Source organism: Cavia porcellus, unplaced genomic scaffold (genome assembly GCF_034190915.1).
Source record: "Cavia porcellus strain 051 isolate PalLab524CR breed Dunkin Hartley unplaced genomic scaffold, mCavPor4.1 scaffold_1, whole genome shotgun sequence".
Lineage (NCBI taxonomy): Eukaryota > Metazoa > Chordata > Mammalia > Rodentia > Caviidae > Cavia > Cavia porcellus.
In genome coordinates, this window is record NW_026947484.1 from 214,857,126 (window position 1) to 214,884,393 (window position 27,268).

General features: G+C 34.4%; 1 protein-coding gene across 1 annotated transcript in view; it reads left to right on the forward strand.

Moving 5' to 3' along the window:
* The window catches only part of Lrpprc (leucine rich pentatricopeptide repeat containing), a 98,228-nt gene that overhangs the window by 17,384 nt on the left and 53,576 nt on the right, over positions 1-27,268 (forward strand). Inside the window, exons 4-16 of the mRNA XM_003473055.5 lie at positions 60-181; positions 302-360; positions 1,307-1,393; positions 2,502-2,628; positions 3,141-3,285; positions 3,712-3,857; positions 4,094-4,199; positions 4,282-4,386; positions 11,420-11,538; positions 13,769-13,862; positions 16,949-17,015; positions 24,878-24,905; positions 26,508-26,565. Of these exons, the coding sequence (XP_003473103.2) occupies positions 60-181; positions 302-360; positions 1,307-1,393; positions 2,502-2,628; positions 3,141-3,285; positions 3,712-3,857; positions 4,094-4,199; positions 4,282-4,386; positions 11,420-11,538; positions 13,769-13,862; positions 16,949-17,015; positions 24,878-24,905; positions 26,508-26,565 (1,263 nt within the window). The remainder of the gene's footprint in view (positions 1-59; positions 182-301; positions 361-1,306; positions 1,394-2,501; positions 2,629-3,140; positions 3,286-3,711; positions 3,858-4,093; positions 4,200-4,281; positions 4,387-11,419; positions 11,539-13,768; positions 13,863-16,948; positions 17,016-24,877; positions 24,906-26,507; positions 26,566-27,268) is intronic.

Below are 27,268 nucleotides of genomic sequence, written 5' to 3' on the forward strand. Positions count from 1 at the left end.
GATAAAGGATATGATTTTAAATGTTGGCCTAGAAAATCTGATTTAAATTTTATTTGTAGGTACTGTGTATGATGTGAGTCACTACAATGCTTTACTTAAAGTCTATCTTCAAAATAAATATAAATTTTCACCTACTGATTTCCTGGCGAAAATGGAAGAAGCAAACATTCAACCAAATCGAGTAGGTAGATACTACTGTGCATATTGACTGGTCATATCTCTCCCAAAGCACCTTTTTTTTTTTTTTTAAACTCACAAAAAATATTAAAAAGAAAAGTTAACTAACTGATTTCATTGACAGGTGACCTACCAGAGACTGATTGCTGCGTACTGTAATATAGGAGATATCGAAGGTGCCAGGTATGGAGCTGTAACTGTAGGTGTATGCAAACAAATGTGTAAATTTTATAAAGGTACATCTATATAATTCCTTATTATTTTAGTGTCTTTTTAATAATTTAGAAGTTTTAAATGTGGCAAATTTGGTAATGTTAGATAAAAATATAAAATTATTGCATAAAAAAATAAGTAAAATTTGTTTTAATTAAAAACTGCTTTTTTATTGGAGGAGAGCTATGAAATTTTTGAGATATTAAAGCTGGCCTCTCACCTTTAAAAAAATTTTTTAAAAAAATTTTTGTTTTCTAAGGGAATTGTTTTTGGCCATTTCAACAGTTCATTTATAAAACTGGGGCTATTCTCTTTGTCTCATTCATTCATATAAAATCAGTTGCAGTCTTTCTGCTTTGTACAGTTTACTGGCACTTTTGGATTGAAGGATTTTCACATTTGAAATGTGGGATGTTACTTTTAAATTATGTCTTATTAAACTTGGTGCTTTTTTTTTTTTTTAAGTTAAGAGTAGGAAAATTTATTGGAGAAAAAGAATAGGGAATGGGAATGGCAAATAGGGAAGAGGAATAGCTCCTGACAGACAAGAGGGATTCGGAATGGGTTGCCCAAACATGTGCTTTTTAAAGGTTAATACTGCAGAACAACCGGGGATGTAGCTCAGTGTCATAAGCACCTGCCTGGAAGGCGCAAGGTTGTGAGTTCAATTCTCAGTACCAGTACCCCCACCAAATTAATGTAATGCAGAACACACAGTCTTTAAAAAACAAGAGTACTTCCACATTATTGGTACTTCAAGGAGTCAGGTTTCATGAAACGGGTATCAGTTTTTATTTTGTTTTTAAAACAACATGTGTTGTTATGTTAAATAAACATGACTCCAGGGCTATTTATACATCTGAAAGTATTTTTGTTATACTTTTAAGGAATGTCATTTCTCTCTTTTTTTTTGCAGCAAGATTCTTGAATTTATGAAAACTAAGGACCTTCCAGTTACAGAGGCAGTATTCAGTGCTCTTGTAACCGGGCACGCAAAAGCTGGGTAATAGTCAACCTAAGATTTTGGTTCTTAACCAGGATTTAGAAAATTATTATAGAAAATTCAAATAACATTTTAGTTGCTCTTTAAAAGTAACCTGGAGTGAAAGTTAGAAAATTCTGATATTTTAATAACTAGCTCTTGTTTATTAAGAATTTTTATTTGAAATTACTCAGTTTTAAAAATTGGCTTTAAGGGGCTGGGGATATAGCTCAGCGGCATAACCACCTGCCTTGCAAGCAGGCAGTCGTGAGTTCGGTCCCTGGTACCGATAAAAACAAAAAAGACGAAAAAAAAATTGGCTTTAAGTTGGTCATGGCCACATCTGTAATGTTAGCAGTTTAGGAAGCAGGAGAGTTTCAAGTTGTATCCTAGCATGGGCAACTTTGTGATTTAGTGTATCCCTTTCTCAAGACAACAAATAAAAGACTCAGGGATGTAGTTCAAGGCCCTTCATCCAATTCTTGGTACTCAAAAAGGGGAAAAAAATTCAGGTTCTGAAGTAAAGTATTTTTGTTTTTCATGAAGAAGTTGCCAAATATTATTCTTAAATAAGGTAAATGGATCTGAGTCATGACATTTAATATGATAAAATGTTGTATATTATTTAATATCTATGTAAGTAGTAAACATAGTAGTTACATAGGAAAATTACATATAAAAATTTCAGAGATTAGGGATGGAGATTCCGCTCAGTGGTATACAATGCTTGCCTAGTATGCATAAGGCTTTTTGTTTAATCCCTAACAATAAAAAATATATTCAGGTGGATGTTTATGATCTTCATTATTTCAAAATACATAATCAGTTTAATAATTGTTTTTGTTTGGCATCATAATTCAGTTGCTTAAAATGACTGATTTTAAAAAACACTAACAACTTGTTTTGTTTTGTTGAGGTTGGATCTTGCTGTATAGTTCAGGCTGGCCTTGATCTCACTGTGTAGCCCAGGCGGGCCTCGAACTCACAGTGATCCTCCTGCCTCATTCTCCTGATTGCTGATATTATAGGAATGTGCCAACATGCCCAGCTGCTAATACATTTTAGATTGAATAATTTTCTCATGTTTGGCAGTATTGTAGTAATCTGTTTTATGTTTTTTAAATTCTAGAGATATGGAGAATGCGGAAAATATTCTCATAGTAATGAGACAGGCTGGAATTGAGCCTGGCCCAGACACATATCTAGCCTTATTGAACGCATATGCTGAGAAGGGTGACATTGATCATGTAAAGGAGGTATGACTTCTGCCATAGAAATAAAATCGTTTTTATAAACTTATGCTTTGCATTAAGTGGAAAAGTGCCGAACTGTTTTTAAAGCTATTTTGTTATGTAGAGTAGTACTTACGGCAAATCCTTTGGTACCGTGATACTGATATGTGACAGTTGTTTTCTTTATGATAAACATTTTCTTTATGATAAAAGAAGTTTTAAATGGGGAGATAGAGCTCTTGCAAAAGGGAAGTGGTCCAAGAGTTAGAGAGAGGGGAAGGGAGACACAGGTGGGGAAGGAAATGAAAAAAGAATTGAGATGTGTTATGTACACAGACCAACTCCTGAGGAATGTGGTGATGGTGTACTACAAGCACGGGCTAATTTAAACAATCTGAAAATAAATAAAATTCTAAATCTTTTGATGGTACTTGTTCCTAAACTTTTGAATATTGGCATTTTAATTTATTTAGCTTTAGTAATTACAAAAACACTGATTTCTAACTTCTTGTTTTAATTTCTGGAACGGTATGTAGATTCTGGAGAAGGTGCAGAAGTCTGATCTGTACCTTATGGACCGTGATTTATTGCAACTGGTCTTTAGCTTCAGCAAAGCTGGTTATCCTCAGTATGTTTCAGAAATTTTAGAAAAATTTACCTATGAAAGAAGATACATTCCAGGTATTTAAAAATGTTTTTACTTGCATTATTTTATTTATTTATTTACCTTTTTTTTTTTTTTTTTTTTTTTTTTTTTGTACCAGGGATTGAACTCACAACCTTGCGCTTGCCAGGCAGGCACTTAGGCCACCAAGCTAAATCCCTGGCCTTATTTGCATTATTTTAATACAAATTGTTTATTACAATTTGAGTATAAGGGCATACTCGAACAATAGATTGTGGTTGGTGAACATAAGTTTTTTAGAAATTAGCTTAATAAGCTGAAAAATGGGAGTTGATGAGGACATGGGGTATTTTTATATGAAAGTCTTTTATTGTTACTGAGGCAAACATTTCCTTTTGGTATTTGCAGTTCCTAATTTTGTCTTTAGTAACAACTGCCATGTGACAGTTTAATAACAAATGATGTCATTGTTTTCTTTGCAGATGCAATAAACCTAATTTTGCTTTTAGTCACTGAAAAATTGGAAGATACAGCATTGCAAGTTTTATTAGCATGTCCTATAACAAGGGAAGACAATCAGAGTGATTTTGGCAGTTTCTTCTTACGACATTGTGTGACCATGAATACGGTATCCTGTCTGTTTTTAATTTGTAGATGATGTAATTCATAGTAAAGTAAGATTCTTTAAAATATTAAGAGATTAGACCAATTGTAAATATTATACAAACCTATATTTGTGTTCAAGATATTTGGGTACAAAAACAGTGAGAGGTTCAAAATTTTCATCTCCAGAGTGGTAGAATATTTTCAGGAGGTCAAGTAGGATATTTGCCAATGTAGTTGATAAAATTTTCTTTTCTCCAGCCTGCAGAGAAACTGACAGACTATTGTAAGAAGTTGAAGGAAGCCCACATGCACACGTCTCCTTTGAGGTTCACACTCCACTGTGCTTTACAAGCTAATAAAACCGGTACAGTATTGTTTTAATTTAAACCAACATGCATGTGATTTCCTGAGGTTATCTGGATAATACTTTGTGGTATCTCTTTTAGGTTTGGCAATATCTCTGATGAAAGCTTTGAAAGAAGATTTTCCTGTCAGAATTCACTATTTCTGGCCTTTGTTAGTTGGACATCAGAAGGAGAAAAATGTTCAAGGTTAGTTTTTGCCCTTTTTTGATTTGAAATGGTTCAGAGAACCATGCAGGAGTTTGTATATATACTAGATTGAGTTCTTTGGGAAGGCATACCTTGAGTATTAGATCTTGTGTGTTATAAGTTTGTGTTAAATCAGTGAAGTATTATATAAGCATTAAGACAGACATGGATTTCTTTCATCTTAATTTCATTAACATTATTTCAGTTCTGATCTTGGTATTCAAACTCATGTGTCTAGTTTTAAACAGTAGTATGTTATTTTACAGACTCTTTAGTGTTTCCAATTAGTTTGTCTACCCTTAAGAAAGTTATATTTAATCTGGTTCATGAAAACAAAGTGTGGTCATTTTCATTGTGGGCGAGTTTATTCTTAACTGAGTTTAGTTATAATAATAGGAAAAGCAAGAAAACTTTTATTGCAAAATGAGTGCTCATGGCCTGACAGCATACTGATTGAAGGATTGAAATGTTCAATCTTTTAGGTACTTAAATACGTTTAAGCATTTAGCATACTTTTCCCTTGTACACATGGGATGTCTATAGTATATGAATAAGAATTGAACAAATACTAAATTTTAGAGTACAGTATCTAATTCCTTGGTTTGCATTACTGGTAATTCAGAAAGAGTAGTCTCATAAAAAGGTGCTTTTAACAGAAGTACTTCTCCCCTTGGGGAAACAAAAAATGGTCTTTTTCATTTTATCTCACAGTATAATGCGCTTTGGAATGAGATGCAGAGTTGTTAGTGTGACATTGGGTGACAAACAAAATGCACAAACAACAAAAAAGTGCTTTTAACAGACTTTCATATTGCAATTTTATTTTAAATATATAGCTATCTTCTGGTTTAAAGGAAATAGTGAAACAAGTATTCCCTAATTGTTTCTGGCTATAAAAGTCTCTAAATCCTTTTTAGAAAAATCTTTATGAAAACAGTATGCTAGTTGATTAACTCTTTGTCCTCTAGTTCTGAAAACTGCAAGAGGTAACCTTTGATCCAGTGTTTTTGAAGCACAGAAAGTTTATGTCATTCCACCAAACTGTTTGTGCATAGTAGCATTGTTTACTTTACACAAGTGTGAAAATACTTTTGGTGCCCTATTGAAATGTTTATCAGGTAAATTTGCTTTGCTCAATCATATGGCATCCAGATTAGAATTGGCTACTACATTATTACTGGTTAATAAATGGAAAAGAATTTAGGTGATTTCTTTCCATAGTTACAACTAGTAAAATATGGGCTTTCTCTTGGATCCACCTTAGGATCTGAGAATTTAGATTTCAGAGTCACCTTTTGGAAAGCACACATTATATTAATGGCAGAACTGAGGCATGCAGAGGGATTCAGTGACTGACCTTAGATTCTGCAATCTAGATGTCAGTTGTGTTGGGAGTAAGATGGAGAATTTCTGTCTATGTGTTTAATATTCTTTTTATACCATTATACCTGTATAGTAGTAGATTGTATAAATATTATGCTGTTCATTTTATAAAAACTATTAGGTATCCTTTGGAAATTAGGTACCACTTTATACATTAGGAATATATGAAAAATGTTACTGATTGTTTACTCAATGAAGATTTAACCTGGAAAAATACAGAAGCTTATGCTTTTTTCAGAAATAATGACCTGAAAGTTCAAGAATTTGTCAGTTTTTTAACAGTTTTAAAAACCTTATGTTCTCCTTTGGAGGAGATAGTGAAATATGTATTCTATGATCTTTCATGAAAAAGGGAACTAGTTATATAATGTAGTGAACTTACTCTTTGTCCAGTGAAATTCATCTACAAATTGTTAGAAATAACATAGAAAAGATAATGATTGTAGTGATGGAGGATGTGCAAGAGTATTTAATTAAAAAAATACATAAAACCCTTTGAGAAATCAAAAGAAGATACTCAGGGTCAGATAAAACTAAACTCATGGTTTTCCACAATAGATTGATCAGATTACTTTTAAATTTTTCTGGTTATAAATTTGGCCATCATCTGCTTCTAAATAAGATTCTTAGAATGATTTGTTCATGGCTTATCTTAGTAGTTTTTTTTTTTTTTTTTTTTTGGCTTTTTGAGAGAGGATTTCACTATGCAGTTCAGGCCGGCCTTGAGCTCACTTTGTCGCTTAGGCTGGTCTTGAAACTCATAACAGTTTTTCTCATTCATCCTCTCAAGTGCTAGGATTACAGGCATGAGCCACCACACCCATCTAAAGTCACCATTTAGGATAACATACTTCCAGCAAATTGGACTGAACAAGTAGCCCAGAATAAGGAAGGAGCTACAGCCTCTAATATAATTAAAGACATACAAGAGTATGAAAAGGGAAAAATATGTAGAGAAGGACTGATCCGAAAGCCTGAATGCCATTTGCATGACATGTTGAAATAGAAGCAATTTACTTTTTAAAAAGAAACTTCATCTCCTACGAAAGTGACTGGAGTCATAGGGAGCAGACAGTTGTCAGGTAGATCACATCTCTGCCAACAGCTCAAACTGTTTTAAAGCTTACACTTTACTAGTGTCCTTCCTGTAGATTTATAAATGTTTCGGTGGTACCGTAAAAATCTTTATTAGCTTATTTAGCTTTCAGATTTTCAGAGTTCAGAGATTTGAAGTTCATTTTTTAAAAATCTGAATTCATATTATTTTTATTTTTTGTATTAGAAAGAAATACTTTTTTTTTTTTTTTTAAATCGGTACTGGGGATCGAACTCATAAGCACCTGCTTGCAAAAGGCAGGTGCTTATGCCGCTGAGCTGAATCCCCAGCCCTCAAAAGTACATTTTTAAACGAGAATTCATATAGCTATATACCAGCTCAGCTCAATCAAATTTTCCCTTGTTGACAAGTGCATCCATCCTTTCGTCTGGTCATACAGTAGTTTGTGAAGTTACCAGAGGAAGCCTTAGGCAAGGACTGACCCTACCTGAACTGAGGGTTGATTGATCCCAAGCTTAAGTGTGCTGTTGTAGCTTCAGTGAGAAATTTTAAAATGTCAGCAGCACAGACAATCCACATGAATACAGTGCGCTCTTCCCCTCATAAAGATTATTAGAAGAGTGAAGAATTAAGCGAATGAAGTGTACAAGAGCATGGATGATAGAGTGAAGTATTAGATATAGGAGTAAGAATCTTTTATCTGCAAAAATTTTGTTGATCTGTTTTCAGACCTTAGAAAATCTGTGATACAAAAAAACTATTAAAAATTTCAAGGATGTGGTACAGTATTAACCATGGTTGCTGTGCTGTACATTGTCTGCAAAATTTAGACATCTTACCACAGCAAGTTTATATTCTTTGACCAATGTATTTTTTCCTTTATACCCTAGTCCTGTGTAATAAACATTCATCTCGCTGCAACTGAGTTTAACATGTCTTTAGATTCCACATGTAAATGAGATTATGTTGTACAGTCACATGTTACTTCTTTTTGAGAATATTCTGAGAACTGTGTTATTAGGTATTTTCATCACTGTTCAAAGATGACAGAGTTTACTTAAACATATCCAGCCCCCTACAGACCTAGGCTAAATATTACAGCCTTTTACTCTTAGGCCATGGATCTATGCAGCATGACACTATGAATCCTTTAGGCAGTTTTAATACAGTAAGTACAAAGCCTCAAGGTGAGAGGAATTTTTCAGCTCCACTATAGTGCTGTGGAACCACCACTGTATAGTTGATCATTGACTGAAAAGTCATTAAACTGTGCATAACTACCGAATCTGCTTCTCTGTGTGGGGCTTATTTCATTCAGGATAACATACTATAGCTTTATCCATGTTGCTGCCAATTGCGAGATTTCTTTTTAAAGACTGTGTATTACTATCTGGATATACACACACATAGGCATGCACACTGTTTCCTTTGGTTTTTTCCTTGCAGTACTGGGGACTGAGCTCAGGGCCTCTGACATGCTCTAAGGAAGCACTTTACCACTGAGTTGCGTTCCTGGCTCTGCATGTTTTCTTTTCCTATCTATTACTGTTACCTTATCTTGACTACTGTCAATCATGCTGCAGTGAACATAGATGTGTAGATGTTTCTGTTTTTGAGACAGCGATTTTATTTCCTTTGGATACTTACTCATAAGTAGGATTCTGGGATCACATAATAGTTCTTAATTTTTTTTTTTTTTTTTTTTTTCTTTTCTTGGGACTGGGGATTGAACTCAGGACCTTGTGCTAGCCAGGCAGGCGCTTATGCCACTGAGCTAAATCCCCAGCCCTAGTTCTTAAATTTTTGATAACTTTTATAAGGGCCAAACCAGTTTACATCTTTACCAACAGTATGCTAAGGGGTCCCGTTAGCATTTTTTGGTAAATGTCATTCTGGGTTTCTGTTTGTTTTTTGGTGGTGCTGGGGACCAAACCCAGATCCTTATTTGTGCTAGGCAGACGCTTTAAGGCTGAGCTTCATCCCAAAGCAGCAGTAGCTATTCTGACGGGTATGAAATGTAATGCATTAGGGTTTCGATTTTTATTTCACTGATGACTAGTGATGTTGAGCATTTCTTTGTAAACCTGCCTGTCATTTGTATCTTAATTTGTTTATTTTTGTACCAGGGATTGAACTCATGACTGCGTGCTTTCTAGGCAGGCGCTTATGCCACTGAGCTAAATCCCTGGCCTGTCTGTGTGTCTTCTTTAAAGATGCGTGTTCAGGTTGTTGGCCCATTTTGAAGTATTTGTGTGTGTGTATGTGACTTCCTTAAATGTATTGGATATATATATACTTATCAGATACATAGTTTGCAAATAGTTTCTCCCATTCTGTAATTGCCTTTTCATTTTGTTGATTGTTTCTTTTGCCATCCTAAAGCTTTTAGTTTGTTATAATCTGGTTTATTTTTGCTTTTGTTGCCTGTGCTTTGATATTATATTTAAAAAATCACTGGTAAGATCAATGTTCTCTTCTAGGAATTTTGTGGCTTTTATAATTATAATTTAAATCCTTATAGCATTTTGAATTGTTCTTGTTCATGTATTTGATAAGGGTTCTAGTTCCTTCTTTTGCAGGTGAATATTGAGTTTTCCCAGCACCATTTGTTGAAGGCACGATTCTTCATTATATTCTTGTTGCCTTTGTAAAAATTTATTTGACTTTAGGTGCTTGTGTTCTGGGTTCTCTATGCCATTTATTAGTCTGTTTGTTTTTATGTAATATTAGGTAATTTTACATAGATTGAACTCATCAAAATTAAAACAGTCTACCCATAATAATTTTGTCTAAAAAATGTACAGATATTTAACAATGTTGATAGACTTACCAGTATCTTTTTGTACTTTTTGGGAATTTACAATCAATTATTTGTTCTAGAGTACTTTATATGGTAAACTTCTATAGAAATGTAATTTTTCTGTAGGGATATTGTAGGTCAGAAACAGGGAAAGTTTTAATAATTTGAAAGTAATACAACTAAAGTGATAAATGTTAAGAGAAGCAGTAAGTATGTCCTTGTTAAATTGTGACCCCTGAAATTGGGAGCTACCTGAGCAATTAGGGGACTCTTGAGTATCAAGCATCATACACAAAGATCAAAAGGAATAAGGATTTAAATTATAGTCTAAAAGAAGCCACAAATTAACTGGGCATGGTGGCTCACGCCTGTAATCCCAGCACTTGGGAGGTGAGGCAGGATTGTTGCAAGTTTAAGACCAGCCTGGACTACAAAGTGAGCTCAAGGCCAGCCTGACCTATATAGCGAGACCCTGTCTCAAAAAGACAAAAAAAAAAAAAAAAAAAAAAAAAAAAAAAGAAGAAGAAGAAGCCACAAATTAGATGATACCTGTGAAATTAGATGATACCTGAGCAATTAATTGGATCGATCTAATGTCAGGAAATCGGTTTATACTGTTTGAAGCTAATCATGGCTTTGGAAAATCTGAAATGACCTTTTAAAAAGTTAGTGAAGATATTTTGTGGGTTGGGAGGTGGAAGAAACAATGAACTAAACTTTTTTTTTTTTTCTCTTTTTATCGGTACCGGGGATTGAACTCACAACTGGCTGCTTGCAAGGCAGGCGCTTATGCTGCTGAGCTAAATCCTCAGCCTCTCAGTGTACTAAACTTTTAATTAAGTTCTTTTGTTTATTTTTGTTTTGTTTATGGTACTGGGGATTGAACCTAGTAGGTAAGAGCTCTGCCATTGAGATATTTCCTCCCTTTAAATTACTTTTAAATACAGTGAGATTCATTAGAATCAATTGTTCTCTATTCAATTTTGTTTTTAAATTGTAAGTTAGTAATTACAGAATTTTTTTTACTTACATTTAATTGAAACTTTTTTTTTTTTTGTGATATTGGGGTTTAAACTTGGAGTGCCACGCCCCAGAGTTACATCCTCAGCCCTTTACTTTTTTGAGACATGAAGATGCCCAGGCTGGCTTTGAACTTGTGATCCATAGTCTTTTCCCAGTGCTCCATTTATTCTCCTCAGATTTTACTGTGTAAATCCATCACTGCTCTGTGATTATGCTAATGTCTTTTATGTTTCGTTTTTTTGAGATAGGGTTTCATTCAAGTTTGGACAGGAGCATGAACTCACTCTGTAGCCCAGGCTGGCCTCAGTCTTATAGTGATACTCCTGCCTCAGCTTCCCATTTACTGGGATTACAGGCCTGTGCCACCACACCTGGAGATGCTAATTTTTCCAGACAGTATTCATTTGGGGTATTAAATGTGTAAGGCCTGTTGCTTAATTATTTGACATTTTCCTGTCATAATTTCAAGGGACGGTTTGTTTGTTTGTTTTTACTGGCCTCAAACTCGCAGCAGTCCTCCTGCCACAGCCTCTTGAGTGCTGGGATTACAGGCATGCACCACTATGCTCAGCTATAAGGACAGTTTCCTAGTGTTCACTAAGAAAGGAAAAGTTAATTTTTGTTTCTCATCATTGTTTTCCTACCTTCTCTTTTAGATAAAATGCTGAGCAATTTTCCTATATTATCCTGTAGAGAGTATTTGAACTATACTTTCTGATCTTTTGTTAATTTATTCCAAGTTCTTCCATTTCTGTATTTTTACTTAACAGGTATAATTGATGTCCTCAAAGGAATGCGTGAAGTAGGTATAGAGCCTGATCCTGAAACATATTTAAGTTACGTGTTTCCATCCTTTGATAGTGTGACGTCAGCACGTGCTCTTTTGCAGGTGAGTACAAGTGTGATTTTCATTGTATAAGTTTTTTTAAGAGAAAATTTATTGGGGAAAAGGAATGGGTAATTGGAATAACTCCTGCAAGAAAGGAAATATTCCAAGTGGGTTGTACTTAATTGTGTAATTGAAGAGACTGTCTTTTGTTTTAATGTTTATCACTGTATAAATATACATTCACAATAAATTTGGAGCAAGTTTCTTAACCTGTTTGCTTCAGTTTTCTTAACTTGGGATGGTATGGCCTGTCTTCCCTGTGGGAGGTACAGTATTTTGAATCAGGTGAGATTATGTTGATGAAAATGCTTTCTAAACTTTACATCTATTGTAAGTAACATAAAGCTATCTCCTAGGTTTTCTTAATCAAAAGTGCACCAGATGTTTATTAAATGTTCAGAAATGCTAGGTGCAGTTGAATGTGGTGCTGCATGCTTAAAACCCCAAGATAGTGGGAGCCTGATCACAAGTTTGATCTCAGTATGGACAGTTTAGAAATTTAGTGGGACCCTGTGTCAGAAAGGACTGAGTATGGAGCTCAGCACAAAGCCCCTAGTGGTTTTTTTTTAAGCAACATGTAATGAGTGACTAGCAATTTGATGTCTCCAGGGCACCTAGATTTAATCCCTATTGCCAAAAAAAAAAGAACAAAAAAAACAATCATTGGGCTAAGGACTGGTGATATGCTCATATGTATATAATCTTCTGAAGCTTTGTAAAAATACTAGTTTTATATATGTATACACATATATATGATTTTTATTTTTAGATTATGTTAAAAATACATTTTTTATCGTCTTTAAAAAAGTACGCAATTTGTATTCATTGATAAACTAGAAAATATTAACGTTAAGAGCACACAACTTATCCATAGTTCCTTGAGTCAGGTATTTTTGCATAAACCACGTATTCTTTTAGATGGGAATGTGCTTAAATCTCTTAGCAACAAGTAGATAATATTTCTTGTATTATTTAGTGATTTTTCCATTTAATACTTTCCCAGTAGTAAAATATACTTTTTTTTTTGTCTTTTTTGAGACAGGGTCTCACTATGCAGTTCAGGCTTACCTTGAGCTCACTTTGTAGCCCAGGCTGGTCTCAAACTCTCAACGATCCTCCCACCTCAGCCTCCTGAGTGCAGGGATTACAGGCGTGAGCCACCATGCCTGATTAGTAATATATAATTTCACAGATGCTTTTTTATGCTGTGCATTGTTTTATTGTATGATCATACAATAATTATTTTTTGCCATAATTTTATTGATTGCCTGTTACTGTCTGTGAAGTTTTTCATACTGTGCTATTATAAAATGATTCAGTAAATACATTTGTGTAAAATTTTGGTTTATAAATTATTAAACAATTGGGACTGGGGATTTAGCTAAGCAGCATAAGAGCCTGCCTTGCAAGTGTGCGGTCATGAGTTCGATCCCTGGTACCAATAAAAAATAATTGCTTAATTAATTAATTAATTAAACAATTAACATTTGTGCAAGTGGTGTGACATACTTGGAGTTAAAGTAACTATGAATTCCAAACTATTATTTTAGTTCTATTCTCTGAGTTTGTTTGTTTGACTTTTGAGATAGAGTCTCACTACATAGTGTAGGCTGGCCTTGAACTCAGGGCAATCCTCCTGCCTTAGCCTCCTGAGTACTGGGATCATAAGCTGTGCCACTTTGCCTGGCATATTCATTGAATTTTTTTAGAAAATTGTTCTGATATCTTCAGTAGTAAACTTCCTAGAAAGAAAAAACCTCAAGGGATAACAGATTATCTGTATATTAGGTAAGCATTTAATTTGGAATGTTAGAGCTCCATCAAAGCTTTTGCCAGATTCAGTTATTTAGTTACGTGTTTTGGTTTTTTTTGTCTTTTTCTTTTTTATCGGTACCAGGGATCAAACTCATGACCACACACTTGCAAGGCAGGCGCTTATGCTGCTGAGCTAAATCCCTAGCCCCTTAGTAACGTATTTTTAATAGCCGTTTTAGGGGTTTTTTTTGTTTTTTTTTTTTTTTTTCCCCGTATTGGTTATCGAACTCACAACTCCGCGCTTGCAAGGCAGGCACTTAGGCCACTGAGCTAAATCCCTGGCCTTTTATAGACATTTTAAAAATGGTAGATTATCAAAGAATGCTATGGTAAAAAGAAATATTCAAGATATAAGAAACTTACACGATGTAACAAAATTGAGGCATATTTTCATTGACATATATTTTATTTCTAGGAAAATGAATGTCTGCCTACAAGTAATTCATTTGATGTAGCTGAAGTGAAAAGTGAAGCAATGAAAGGGAACTTAGACTTTGTTTTATCACTTTGTAAGTATGGACCATTAGCGCTCAACTTGATAGGTGTTAAGTCTGGTTGCTGTAAGGGAATGCAGGGTAGTTCATGCAGTGCAGACAAGGACCTCTGTGTATCTTGTTCAAGTAGACAGATAAGCCAGTTTTCGAGTTAAACATGGGAATGATTTTAAATTTGGAGATAACATGGTAGTAAAAGAGTGGAGGTTGGGTTGAAAACTGAAGACTCAGGTCCCTGTATAATTTAGCAGTTGGCAGGTGACCTGGAACAAGTCCCCTAACCTCTGCTTCAGTTTCCTTAAATTGGGATGGTGCTGCCTGTCTTGTGAGAATTGGATGAGATCTTATTATTGTGGAAATTAGATGAGATCTTACTGATAAATATTCTTAGCACCTACAATTTAACATCTGTTATGAAGAAAGGCATAGTGAGGTTAAATGATTTGTCCAAGGTAATCAAGGGTGCCTGGAGCCAAAAGCAAGATTTTCTGACTTAATCCTTTTCATCTAGCATATTTTATTTCTAACAAATGAATCTTTTAACAAATAAAATTTCTTAAAGTCTTTGACATCATTGTCAAAGAGTTTTTGATATCACTGTCATATTAATTGCTGTTTTTGTTTCATAAGAATACATCATTTGAAACCAAAACCCACAAACATACTAATTTTTATCTCTAAAAAATGTTAAAAATTAATCTCTAATATATGCAGTCAAACTGCAGATAGAAGCTTTGTAAAACAAGATAAACTCAGAAAAATAAAAGTTCAATATAAATTGGTTATATATAAGAGTTAAAGACTTATTATTTTATTAGGTTATTGATTGTGGTGAAAAATTGGAGATAAAGTATAAATTGTTAACTAGAACCCAACAGTAGTCTTAGAATAAAAAGTACGTTCCCACCTTCTATCCTAAAGGGATAAATCATTCCAGGTCTTTTTTCATGGTGCTCTAGTATTCAGTAACTTGCGTATATGTCATGGAAACTAGTTCATTAATTAAAACTAGTTAATATTGTAAGAGAAAGGCACGGACGGTATCCAGTATGAAAAAAGGCGACTGTTGGAGATACAGCTGTTTGTGTGAAAGGTGGTATAGTAATGCTGGCTGCATTCTGAGTGTATTGATTTTGCCCTCTCTCTGTATAATACATAGATTTTCCATACTGACAAGATGAAAACAGAAGCATTAGCACAGGAGTCTGGGCTCTTAAGGTGCCTACACGAGAGCTGCCTTTTCCTTTTATCATTCCATCTATGCCGCTCTATTGTCAGCCTCTTGATTTTTCCAAGTTGTTTGTTGCTAAGGAACAGCAACGTCTGTCAGCGTCCAGATTGCTGAGATGTTTTAAGATTAAAAACAACAAACCCAACTTGACAATATTCTGTGAAATACTATTTCCAATGGTATAATAATATACTTTCAAGAAGTTGTTTATTAAATTTGAAAAAGGCAGACTAAAGAAATACTAGAACTTCTTCTGTCAGTACCTTCCCTTCCCATCTGGGTCTCTGAAGAACAGTTCTGTGATTGCTGCTACTTGCTTTGGGCAGCGCTCAGGAAGGCACTGTTGGTTACTGCTTCACAAAGATGGGTTTTCTTGCTCAGGTTTGTGGGGGGTACCAGGATACACCTTCCCACCTGCATCTGTAGTGTGATGAGTTCATTGATGAACCAAAACTAAAGGTGGCATGAGGCATATGGTTGTGTCCACTTGAGCATTCCTTGAATGACTAAGTGCAAGTCATTTTTAAAAATTATTTTTTAGGTTTTCAAGTGCTATAAGATCAGTGAGAAACTTCAGTTCCTTGTTCAGCTGATATAATAGTTGATCTAAAACAATTCTTACATGTAATTTTTTTATTTATACTTAAGTGAGTTGAAAAATTATGATTCCTCTGATCCATTTTTCTAAAAATTAAACAATGTATTTTGTTTCACTAGTATTGTCTTCAGAATTTATTTCTTTGAGAATTCTTCTCTTATTCTACTTACCTTGTGTCATTCAGAAGCTACTTTTACATTTATAGTGAAAAGATGAAATCAGCTATTTACAACATGACACCATTATAATAAAATTGCAGTGAAAAATAAATTGAAGTACCTACAGTGGTCCAGTGCCTTCTAGCCATAGCAAAGGTTATATGAAGAAGCAGTATAAAGGCTGGATGTGTTGGTTCATACTTGTAGGCTCAGAACTTGGGAGGCTGAAACAAGAGGATGTGAATTCAAGACCAACCTGTACTACATAGTATAATTGTGTCTTAAAAAAAAGTGTAATGTGTGAGTCTTACACTGAGGCAAATCAGACTTACAGTATCAGTATAGAAATAGGCAAGGTTGTTCACTATTAAATGACAAAATGAGTAACATAGAAAACACAACTCAGAAAAATAAAAGATTAATGCAAATTGGTTACATAAAAGAGTTAAAGACTTATTTTATTATGATTGTATTAGGTCATTGATTATGGTGAAAAATTGGATGAGATAGTGTGAATGGTTAAACAGAACCCAACAGTAGTCTTAGGATGAAAGTGTGTTCCCACCTTCTATCTTGAAAGGATAGGTCATTGCAGGTCTTTTTCCATGGTGCTATAGTATTCAGTAATACAGCTTACTTGTATAATAGTGGGATTCATATTTATTGACATAGTAGCCATTATCATTGATACAAGTTTACATCATGAATGCTTTAAAAGGATGATGTATATTACAATCATGTACAGTAGTACCTCAGTTCAGGAACTTAATATGTTCTGAGAATTTGGAAGAGATGACCATGCTTGTGTTTGTGTGGGAATGATGGCCACAAGTGTGTTTGTGCAGTTTGCAAACAAAAATAAAATTTTGCCAACTGCTTCGGCTTGTGAACCAAATTGTTTGGAGACAAATGCATTCATAAATCAAGGTACTACTGTATTACCATATTATCCAATTAATTTTATATGAAAATACTTCATTTTTTAAATATGATTTCTCAGCTGAAAGTTGAAAGGTGTCAGTAAAAAGTTATCAAATAAGTTGGTAATTCAGGGTTTTTAAATTGTTTTGTTTGTTTAGTCTGAGATTTATTGATTGATTGTTTTCTTTTGTAGTGGAATCAAATACATTGCCTTTGTCATTTAATTCTTTGAGAGGAAGCCTAGTTCTAGGCTTTAAGAGGTAAGATGAGTAATTTGTATGTTCTTTACTAGATTTGAACTGTTACCTCCTGTTATTTGATGTATTACATGGAGAATAACATAGTTACCTGAAATAACTATCTGTTTCATTTTTCCTTCTCTATTATATCCAGTCATTGCTGGGCAGATCCTGTCTTCTAGTGAAAGGATGAGATGGTGTGACAAGTTTCTCTAAGACAACCTTCAGGCTCAGTGATTCCCTAGAGTCACTCACAGGATTCTATGAGTTTTCAGCCTTTAGTTACACTCCCCGATATGATTTACTGCAGCATACAAAGGACAATTAGTAAAAAGGCATGTGGGCAAACTCTAGAAGAAACCAGACATAAACCTTTACTACTAGAGACGCACAAGACATGCTAGTTCCTCCAGCAGTAAATTGCACTAACGTGAAGTGCCTTATCTGAGGAATTCACCCTGAGAATCCAAGGTTTTTATTTTATTGCATCAGTAATGAAAGTTTCCTGTACTTTACCAGAACCATGATTCTGGATTCCTAAAAGGAAATTAGGTATTCAGCCTAAACTAGTAAGCGCAACAAGCCATTCTTAGTAAGCGCAACAAGCCATGGGAACTTTCTTGAAAATTTAAATTCTCAAGTGCCTGCCAAAGAACAGGCTTACAAACAAACCTTTCTAAGGAGATCAACTTGTAGGCTGCTATTTTAACTCAGTACTGCTTAAATGGGCAGAACTAAAGTAGGACTTGAGCAGTGGAAATAATAAAAGGTGTGTAAGAAATTGTGGAGGTTAAGTTTACAGGGTGTAATGACTGTGTTTATTAAGAGTGGTCAGGAGAGTAAGATGAACCAAGATGAGAGAGAACTAGATTACTATTAAATGTATTAGTTTAGAGATACCTGTATTTTCCATTGAAATGCTATTTGGCAAAGAACAGGAACAGTATAGGACAGTGGTTCTTAAGTCCTTTGAGCCATAGATTCCTTTGAGGATTGTTGGAAGCTCATCATCCTCCCTTCAAAAATTGCACATTGTAAAAATATAACTGTAACTTAAATGTGATTCTTGAAGTACTTCCCCTCTGTATAAACATTCATTTTAGAAATTCAGATTTTCGAAAGGTATATTCCATATTTTTCTCTGTATAGAAAAAGACATCCTTAAAAGGTTTTATGTTTTTAAACAGAAATGATACCATTCTTTACATCTGGTCTTAATGCCTAGTTCAGTATATGCAAAAGATTCCAGAGTAAGAGTATACTGTAATTTTTCAGTCACTCCCCTATTGTTGGACTCAGATTGCTTCAAATTTTTTGCACTACTAAAAACAGCAAAGTACTATGTTAACACGTTCATAACGGGGCCATAATTCATGTCTCGCTGTCTGACGGCTTCAACCACCAGTGGTATGTGCATGACTGTCCCATGAATGACTATACCACTTCCACCAGTGTCACAGGCAGCCAAACTGGACAGTCCTGCATGTACCACTGGTGGTTCAAGCAACCGGGAACACATATACGTTTTTATTAATTGAAGTGGAAACAAATCCAGTCCCTACTATATTCATTTCTGGGAAGGGGCTGTCTTTTAGTTTAGAGGTAATATGACAAGAATCTCTTAAGACCACCCTCAAGTCAAGTGATTCCCTAGGGGGATATGTATGTATGTAGTTTTTCCCCCTTAATTAGTAGACCCTAATAGGAAGCTTTTTATTTCAAAGGGTATATATAATCTATATTTTAAAGGCTATTACCATATTACTTTCCAAAGGATTTTATTAGCTCACACCTGTAATTTCACACATCTGCCAGTTATGTATGAGAGTACCCATTTCCCTTTTATTTACAGAACACTGTAATGCTTTTTAAATTTGGCCTAGCTAATACATGAGAAATTCTAGTTCGGTGTATAATTTATACTTGGCATCATTCCTGACAGCTAAGCAGCATTAGAACATATGTTCATCTACTTATTAGGCTTTTGGATTTCCTCTCCTTTGAAATACCTATGTAAATCTGTTGTCTGTTTTCTATAAGGTCATCTGTCTTAACTTACCAATTTGTAAGATACTGTATTTAGTGTTTGGTTTTTAAGTTTTATCTCCCCTGTTTTTCCTTTTCTTTTTTTAAAAACCTTGTAGAGAGATGAGAAGGAAATCTGTGGGTGACATCATGGGCAGTTAATGGAAGGAGTCAGTGAAGAAAAGGGAAAGAAGAGATAGATTGAGAACCAGCAGGGAAGAAACCAGTGAATTACCTATTTCGTTTTAGATTACTTGTACTTTTATTTGAAAAAGCCAATGCCCAGGAGCCTCTAGTGTTCTTGACATAGACTTAGTAAGAATGTGCTAATGCATCTTTTTTAGGTATGTACTTAAATATATAGATTCTAAAACTATATTTTACTAATGTTTTTTATAAAGTGTCAGGTTGTGATAACTTGGCATTATTCATGAAAATGTGTACGTAATTGGAAATTCCTGAAAATTCAAAATGTGACTGGTGGGATTGTAATCCTGTATCTCAGCATTAATGTAGCCAAGCTTTTCTCTCATTTGATGTTGAATCAAATACTTTCTCCTTTTGTCAGCACAATCAGTACAATCACTCAAATAGTTACTTTCTGAGTTTCTCAGGGTCCCATTTAAGCTAGCAAAGTTAGAATTCGCTGAATGACCAGGAGAAAGCTAAGTATAGATTGCCATTGAATCACTAGTCACCAGTGTCACTGCCAGTAGAATCCATGTTAACTTACCTGAAAGTCCTGTACATGCTGGCACATAAGAGATTCACAAAGGTGTCAAAAGTTAAGGATCTAATAAGTTATATAGAACATTGTATTTGGATACCAGTCATTTTATGAAACATAGGGAAAATTGCATTTTATTATTAGAGTATAATTTTTAGTTACCTACTATTTCTTTATTTATCTTTGATCTTTTTTGTTGGTGTTGTTTACTATTTTCTTTTTTGATACTGAGAATCAAACTCAGGGCCTTACACCTGCCAGGCAGGCATTGCACTACTGAGCTACATCCCTGGCCCGTTGCCTACTTTTTGCTGAAACCTACCTGGTAGTGGTAGTAGTAGTAGCAGTAGGTCTAGGGCCTAACAGATGATAGTTCGTAGCATGTAGACTACAACCTGTGTTGGCTCAGAATTTTTTTTTTCTTTTTTTTTTTAATACAGGCTCTTGCTATATAGTTCAGGCTGGTCTTGACCTGTCTGTGTAGCTATATAGTCCAGGCCGGTCTTGAACTGTCTGTGTAGCCCAAGTTACCCTCAAACTTACAATCCTCCTATCTCAGTCTCCTGAGTGCTGGATTACAAGTGTCTACCAACATGCCGGGCTCAGGTGTGTGTGTGTGGTTTTTTTTGTTTTTGTTTTTGTCTTTTTCGTTTTTATCAGTACCAGGGATCGAACTCACGACTGCCTGCTTGCTTATGCCGCTGAGCTGAGCCCCAGCCCCCTCAGGTGTATTTTTACGCTGTCTGTAGATTTTTGGTAAACTATTTTCTTTGTGTCTTTGGAGAGCAGTATTTCTGCGGAAAGCTAGTGTTTCTGTATATTAAGTTCCAGAATTGGGAGATGAGTAATAGTCCAGTGTAATCCCTTCCTGTAGTTTTCCATTTCTTAAAATTATGTCCTCTGATAATATCTAACATAAAGTCATCTGTAAACTGTAAAGTTAAAGTTTAGGATGAGTTTATTGAAAACTATTAGGTAATTTTTTCTTTTAACTTATTTTTTCCTTAAAAATACAAAACCAAGGACCCAGGATTTAGCTCAGTGGCATAAGCGCCTGGTTGCAAGTTCTACCCCCGGTACCAAAAAGCCAAACCAAAACAAAAAGAGAAAACAAGGATATAAGGGCATCGTAATGGGTATTTATTTATTTTGTCTTTTTGAGACAGAGTCTTGCTATGCAGTTCAGATTGGTCTTGGGCTCCCTTCGTAGCCCAGGCTGTTCTCACATTTGCAAAGATCCTCTTGCCTCAGCCTCCTGAGTGCTGGGATTACAGGAGTGCACCACCATGCCTAGATTTTAAACAGTGTTTAGGTCTGACTGATAAGTTAGTGAATTCTCATGTCAAATCCAGGACAAAATGATGTTTAGAATCAATACAACTTCTTCTTTTCCAGCAATAGCATTGAACAAAGTCCAGATGAAAAAGAGAGGGTTATGTGCTTTATATATACTGAAAATTCTACCACTAAAAGTATTGAGTGATTTTTAAGACATAATGACAGTGAAGCTAGTTCAGAACATGGCTGGGAATATAATGTACCTGAAAGAAAAATGTTTCAGAATTAGTGTGGAGGCATCCATCTTTGTACATAGAAAAAGAGTTCTATAGTCTGTAGGGAATGACTTTCTGGCCAGTGGCAAGCCTCAGTTTGGCCAGTGGGAGTCGGTATGCTGAAGTAATCTTGTCTTGCATATGTTGAAAAAAAATCAAGTTTCTGATTCTGAAATTCAGAGCCAAAAATTAACCCTGCTGAAGTCATCAAGTTTAATGCCAGATTTTTAAGGTGCTCTTTTTAGCCATTGAGATTCTCACTAATGAGAACTGACTACCAGGGGTGAAAGATAATGGGATGATTTCTTTGCTGCAAATTAGGACATGGAAATTGTAAAAATTGAGCTAGAAGCTTAAGCAAAAAATAATGAAGACATTAGGGTTCTTTTGTTTGTTGTCTGGTGATGGCAAGTTAACATTTCTATGTGCTACTTTGTACAATAGAAATAAACATACCTGTGTCCATGATGCTTTGCCAATGCTACCAAAAGTATGAAAGGTTTTTTTTTTTGGGGGGGGGGTGCTATCTGTGTGTGTAAAGTAATAGTAAAAAGTTCTAAGTTGTCAGGTATTATGGCAAATGCTTATAACCCCTGCTACTTGGGATGCTGAAGCAGGAGATTTGAAAGTTCAAGGCCAGTTGGGCAGTATAGTGAAACTTTGTCTTAAGATGAAATTTAAATAAGGGCTGGGATGTGGCTCAGTCATGAAACACTTGCCTAGCATAGGAGGCTCTGCGTTTGATCCTCAGCACCGTGAAAAAAAGTTCTGTAAAGATTGTTTTCATTTAGGAGGTGTTTAGGGGAAGTGTTGGCACTGCTATGTTAAATTTATAAAAGTTCTGCCGGAGTTGCACACTTTTTTAGACACTTGTCTGTAATAAGGTAAAAATACTAATATTCTTTCATGGTTTTACTTCTAAATTCCATTTCCCACTGGAAGAAACTGAAAGCTGAAACCAGCCTTCTATAAGTACGCTGTTAGCACTTTCTTCAGCCCTATTCTTCTAAGATAAAAAAAGATATAAATTAGATTTAGAGAAAACAATATCATTTTTCCAAATTCTGCTTCCTCAAAAACTTTCATTGAGGATAAGGAAAAAGCATAAATTAATATGTTAATCAAATAGGAAATGATAAAGCTTACAATAAATAACAGTTCTGAAGAACTTCACTGTTCTATTAGTTATAAGAACTTGGAAATTTTTTTTTATTGTGAACTACACTGTACTCAGGTAAAGGAGTGTCTGAAACCTAAGTATACTGTATCAAAAATGAAATTAAACACCTGTTACTTGCACCTGAGATAAGGAAATGGGATATCAGTGGTAGTTTAAGAACCTGTGTGTGTCTCTTGCCCACAGCCTCTTGCTGCCCTGATTGGGTGTAATCATTCCCTTGCATGTATTCCCAAATGATACGTAATTAATTTTGATAGAATAAGTACAGTAATGAGCAGATCCCCAGTAGTAAGGAAAAAACACTACTGATTTTATCAAGTCTTCTAAGAGCATAAAATATGAACAGTCATTGCATCAGGTTCTCACTTTTTTCCCTAAAAGTTCCTCTTCCAAGGAAGTCAACAAGATAGGTCATGGGTGAGTCATGAGAAGCATAGATTTCCCTGCATTTGGGCAATCTGTAACCAACTACTAGGCATCTGACAGAAATATCAGCAGATACTCAAGTGCATTCTGCAGCTAAGCTCACCGTGGTCTGTGTTGAACATTCAGGAGTAAGTCAGTGTAGTCAGACACTTAATTGGGTGAAGTGAATACCCTTAGTCCAAGCAGTGGGGTATAAAGAAAAAGGAAAGTATTTCATTAGTACCTGATTAAAACAATAAAAGTACAATGTTATAGATGAATTGATACTTTCATTAGAAATGTATAGTGACAACAATGTCAAATTTTAAAAGGCTTATGAGTTTTTGTGAGTTGTATGTTTATTATAGACGCTTAGTTATAATCCTGAGACCCGGTTTTTAAGTGAATTGGTTGCTAAATAGGAATTGTACATAGTATGTATGTTACAATATTCAGCGCAAAGAAATGGTGGAATTAACTCCAACTTGATGACTTCACTTTTGTTTGTGAAGCTCCTACGTGTTGTACTGTGATATGTAACAATATAAAACTTCAGTACTGGTGGCTGGGAATTTAGCTCTGTGGCAAAAACAAAACAAAACAAAAAACTTGCAGTACTATACTGTGTAGTCAATTAACACAAATTACAGTGCTGCATAAGGAATACTGTGAAAAAGAGAATTTGAGGCTTTATGAACAGGATATACACAACTTTAAAAAAAGACGGGTTATAAGTCTGAATAGTATACTTCGGGTTGTAAGTCTGAACAGTTATTAAACAGGAAGATCATTAAATGAGGAACATATTGTACATTTACTATGTAAAATTACCGTGAAAACATGATTTGTCATTTTAAAGTTTAAATTCAGTAAAACTTGTAGACATCAAATGTACAAAGCTTACAAATGACTTAAGATCAATGTTCATTTGTCCTGTTTTGTAAATAGTTTCTTATTTAAATAAGGAAAGTTTGAGTCACCCATTTTGCTTTCTTTGAAATAATTCCAGATTTACAGAAAATTACTGTATAGTACAGAGAACTGATACATTATGCCACATTCACTAACTTCTAGCGTTCTACATTATTTACTGCCTCCACAGTCTTATCATTTTAAATAAAAAGTGGGTTTTTTAAAAAAATTATCTTAAATTTTATATGACATGACCCTTTTACCCTTTTAAGTGTTAGTATTTAATTCCACAGAACAAGGATATGGCTTGGACAACAACAGCACAGTTAATGAATTCAGGAAACTTAACTTTACCAAGATATTTTTTAGTTAATATAATTCATGTTCCACTTTTATCAGTCATGTTCATTTTAGCATTTCTCTCCTTTGTACACAGAATCCAGTTCAGGGATAGATGTTAGTTGTCATTTCTATTTAATTTTCTCTAATCTAGAATAATTCTTCAGCCTTTATCTTTTATGGCATTAACATTTTTTGAGAACACAGGTCAGTCATTTTATAGGATTTTCCTCATAATGGTTGTCCCGATTAGATTCAGGTTATACATTCCCTGCTGGAATACCATATTAGTAATAACCTGTCTTTTCAGGGAATTACATCTAAAGGGACATAGTATCCATCAGCAACTAATAATGATGTTAATTTTGATCAGTTAAAGTATTTCATTTTTCCATTATATAGTTACTTTTTTTTTCTGTTATAAGTAACAACCACTGTATTGTCAGACTTCGAGATCACCCATCGTCCTTTTCCATCAAACTTGGGCTCCAGGGTTTAGGAGTGACTTTAATGATTCTTACCCAATGAATAAAAACTGATGTCTTTATTTTGAAGATTCAAAGTAAGAGGTTACTCTACGTTACATTGTCCTGATAACTCAGCTTGATTGCCAAATATATGTTTACTTGCTTATTTAAAGTTTGTGACTTGTATACTACATAGTATATTGCAGGTGCTTTTTAATTTAAAATTTTTTTTAAAACCTCTGGATTTATTTTTAATCCTTTGCTGCCCTCTGCAGGTCTATGAATATAAATCTTTGGAGCAAAGTAAGTACTCATAATTTGATGTACATAAAAATCCATTAAAAGCAAAAGTTTTACACATTATGCTGTTCTACTGCAAGTTAATGGATTTAAAATCTCAGAAGTGGTATTTGTAAAACAGTAGGAAATTTGTTAGGAAAGTAGCCCTTGACTTTGTTCTAAATTTTTACTAAGACTTTGAACTTTTCCAGAACAGTGTTAAAATTGTCATAATGACATTTGTCCTTTATTTATTTTGATGTATATATGTGTATACATTTGTTTGTGTTTCTGTGTATGAATGGGATAAGACCAACTTTATATTGCTACGTCTTTAAGCAGTTAACTGGTTATATACAGGAAATACAGTTATGAACTACAGAAACATTTTCAGCTTAATAAAATTAAACAATAGAGATTTTTAATTTAAATATTTTTTAAAATCTAGATTTCATCAGTTCTTCAACTGCCACTTATACTGTATTGTCAAATCTAATAGTAGGGGTATTTACATTTAGAAGTGATTCTGTTTTGACTAAAGAAATTCCAGTGTATCTTTGCTTCAAATTTGGCATTAAGTATTGCTATAATACATCTGATATACGGCTACAGTTTCTGGTAAAATTTGTCTACCAAATGTGTGTTGATTAAAGGAGTTTGTAGACAAGGACGATTTTGTTTCTATTTTGAAAATTCTTGCTTCTATCCTATCCTTTGTATTGCCATTAATTGCAGCATTGTTTTCATGGTGAACTATGATCAACTTGCCTAATTTTCCATACTAGCTAATAAGTATCATAGCAACAAACACTGCTTCAGTTGTTAACACTTACACTGTTTTAAGGACAGATAGATTCAGTGGTAGAATACACATCATATCGTGTTGGACAAGTACTATATGTTTCTGTTCTGTCTTCGCCAGAGGCTATATAGGCAACTGTTGTCTTCAGAGTTACAAGCAAGTACTGTCAGTTATGTAACAATTTTGATCGTAAAATATATCTTTGGATTCTTTTAAATTAAAAATTTGCTGTTGGAATTAATGTTGAAAAATAAGTATTACATGTCTTTTAGTGTTTGCAAATTGATAAGAATAATGAGAACAAATACCTTAGAACATTTGGTTCCTGTTATTTTACTGCTGTTAATAGGAGTACAACGAGCCATTGTATCCTGGAAAGTGTAGGTTTTATATACTGGTCCAGCATATTTTACTTTATTATTTCTATAAACTTTGATTTAAAAGGAGGACAGAGATCCAGCTTCACTAAGACCAAAAACAATATGATGAGAAATAATACTGGTTCACAATTCCTGACACTATTTTCTGTTATAACAATTAGTGTAAAGTGATGTAAAACGTATCACTTCAGAGTCTTTCTTTGTGACATTTCATAAAACATTGTAGTTTTCCTCCAGCATGGGTTTGTTTTTATTTTTAGAAGACAGACCTATTATTTAAAAACAAAACAATCTGCTTTGTGGGTTGAGGTGGTGTTGGATTACTGTGATATAGAGTAATACCTTACTGGGGAGAGGCTTTATTATTTCAAGAATTCAATTTCAGATTGTATTTGTTCTTGTTTGCTTTCCTTGCTGTAACTCACGAATTTTCTGTCTTACCAGATAACAGAATTGTTGTATAAGGATGGACGTTATTGCCAGGAGCTTTCAGGACCAACGGGTAGTGTTTCAATTTCAATGATTGTAACTTATCCACAAATCCATTCTTCTATGTAATGATGGACTAGAAGGATTACAGCAGTAACACTTTCTTTTTGGGAGTGAAATTTGAAAATATTTGGTTGTAAATGTTTATATTGATAACCTCAACATTTTTAGATCTGTGAGGCACTTGCCTTTATTATTAAAAGACAAGACTGGGAGACTTTCAGGTATCAACGAAATGCTTCTTTATGTCTATTTTATTTCTATGGAAATAAGCTTAAAAATCAGTGATTCTTAGTGCTTTTGGCATTTAATGATTTTTCATGTCATATAATGCTACTTAGGACATACAGTTTTCTTTAAGAAGGTACTTCTCCTGAAAGTTCAGATCTCCTATCCTAGACATTAACACATGACCCTATACACTTTATGCTTGAATGCATAGGAAAATTACTGTTGTTATAAAACATCTTTGTTAATCATGATTTTTCATTGGCTAATAGGCAGCTCTTCACAGGATTACTATATCTGCTTATTAAAATTATTTAACTTTCTATACTCAACATTTAACAATCCTTTCTAATGTTGGGCATTTTCCTAAATGTTGTCCACTAAAAAATTAGTAACAAAATGTGTAAAGACATTTATGTTTTTTCTCACTGCTTGTGATTTGGACAGGGGAGGGGTAAGGCCTTGGGCAGCACTACTTCTGTCACAGA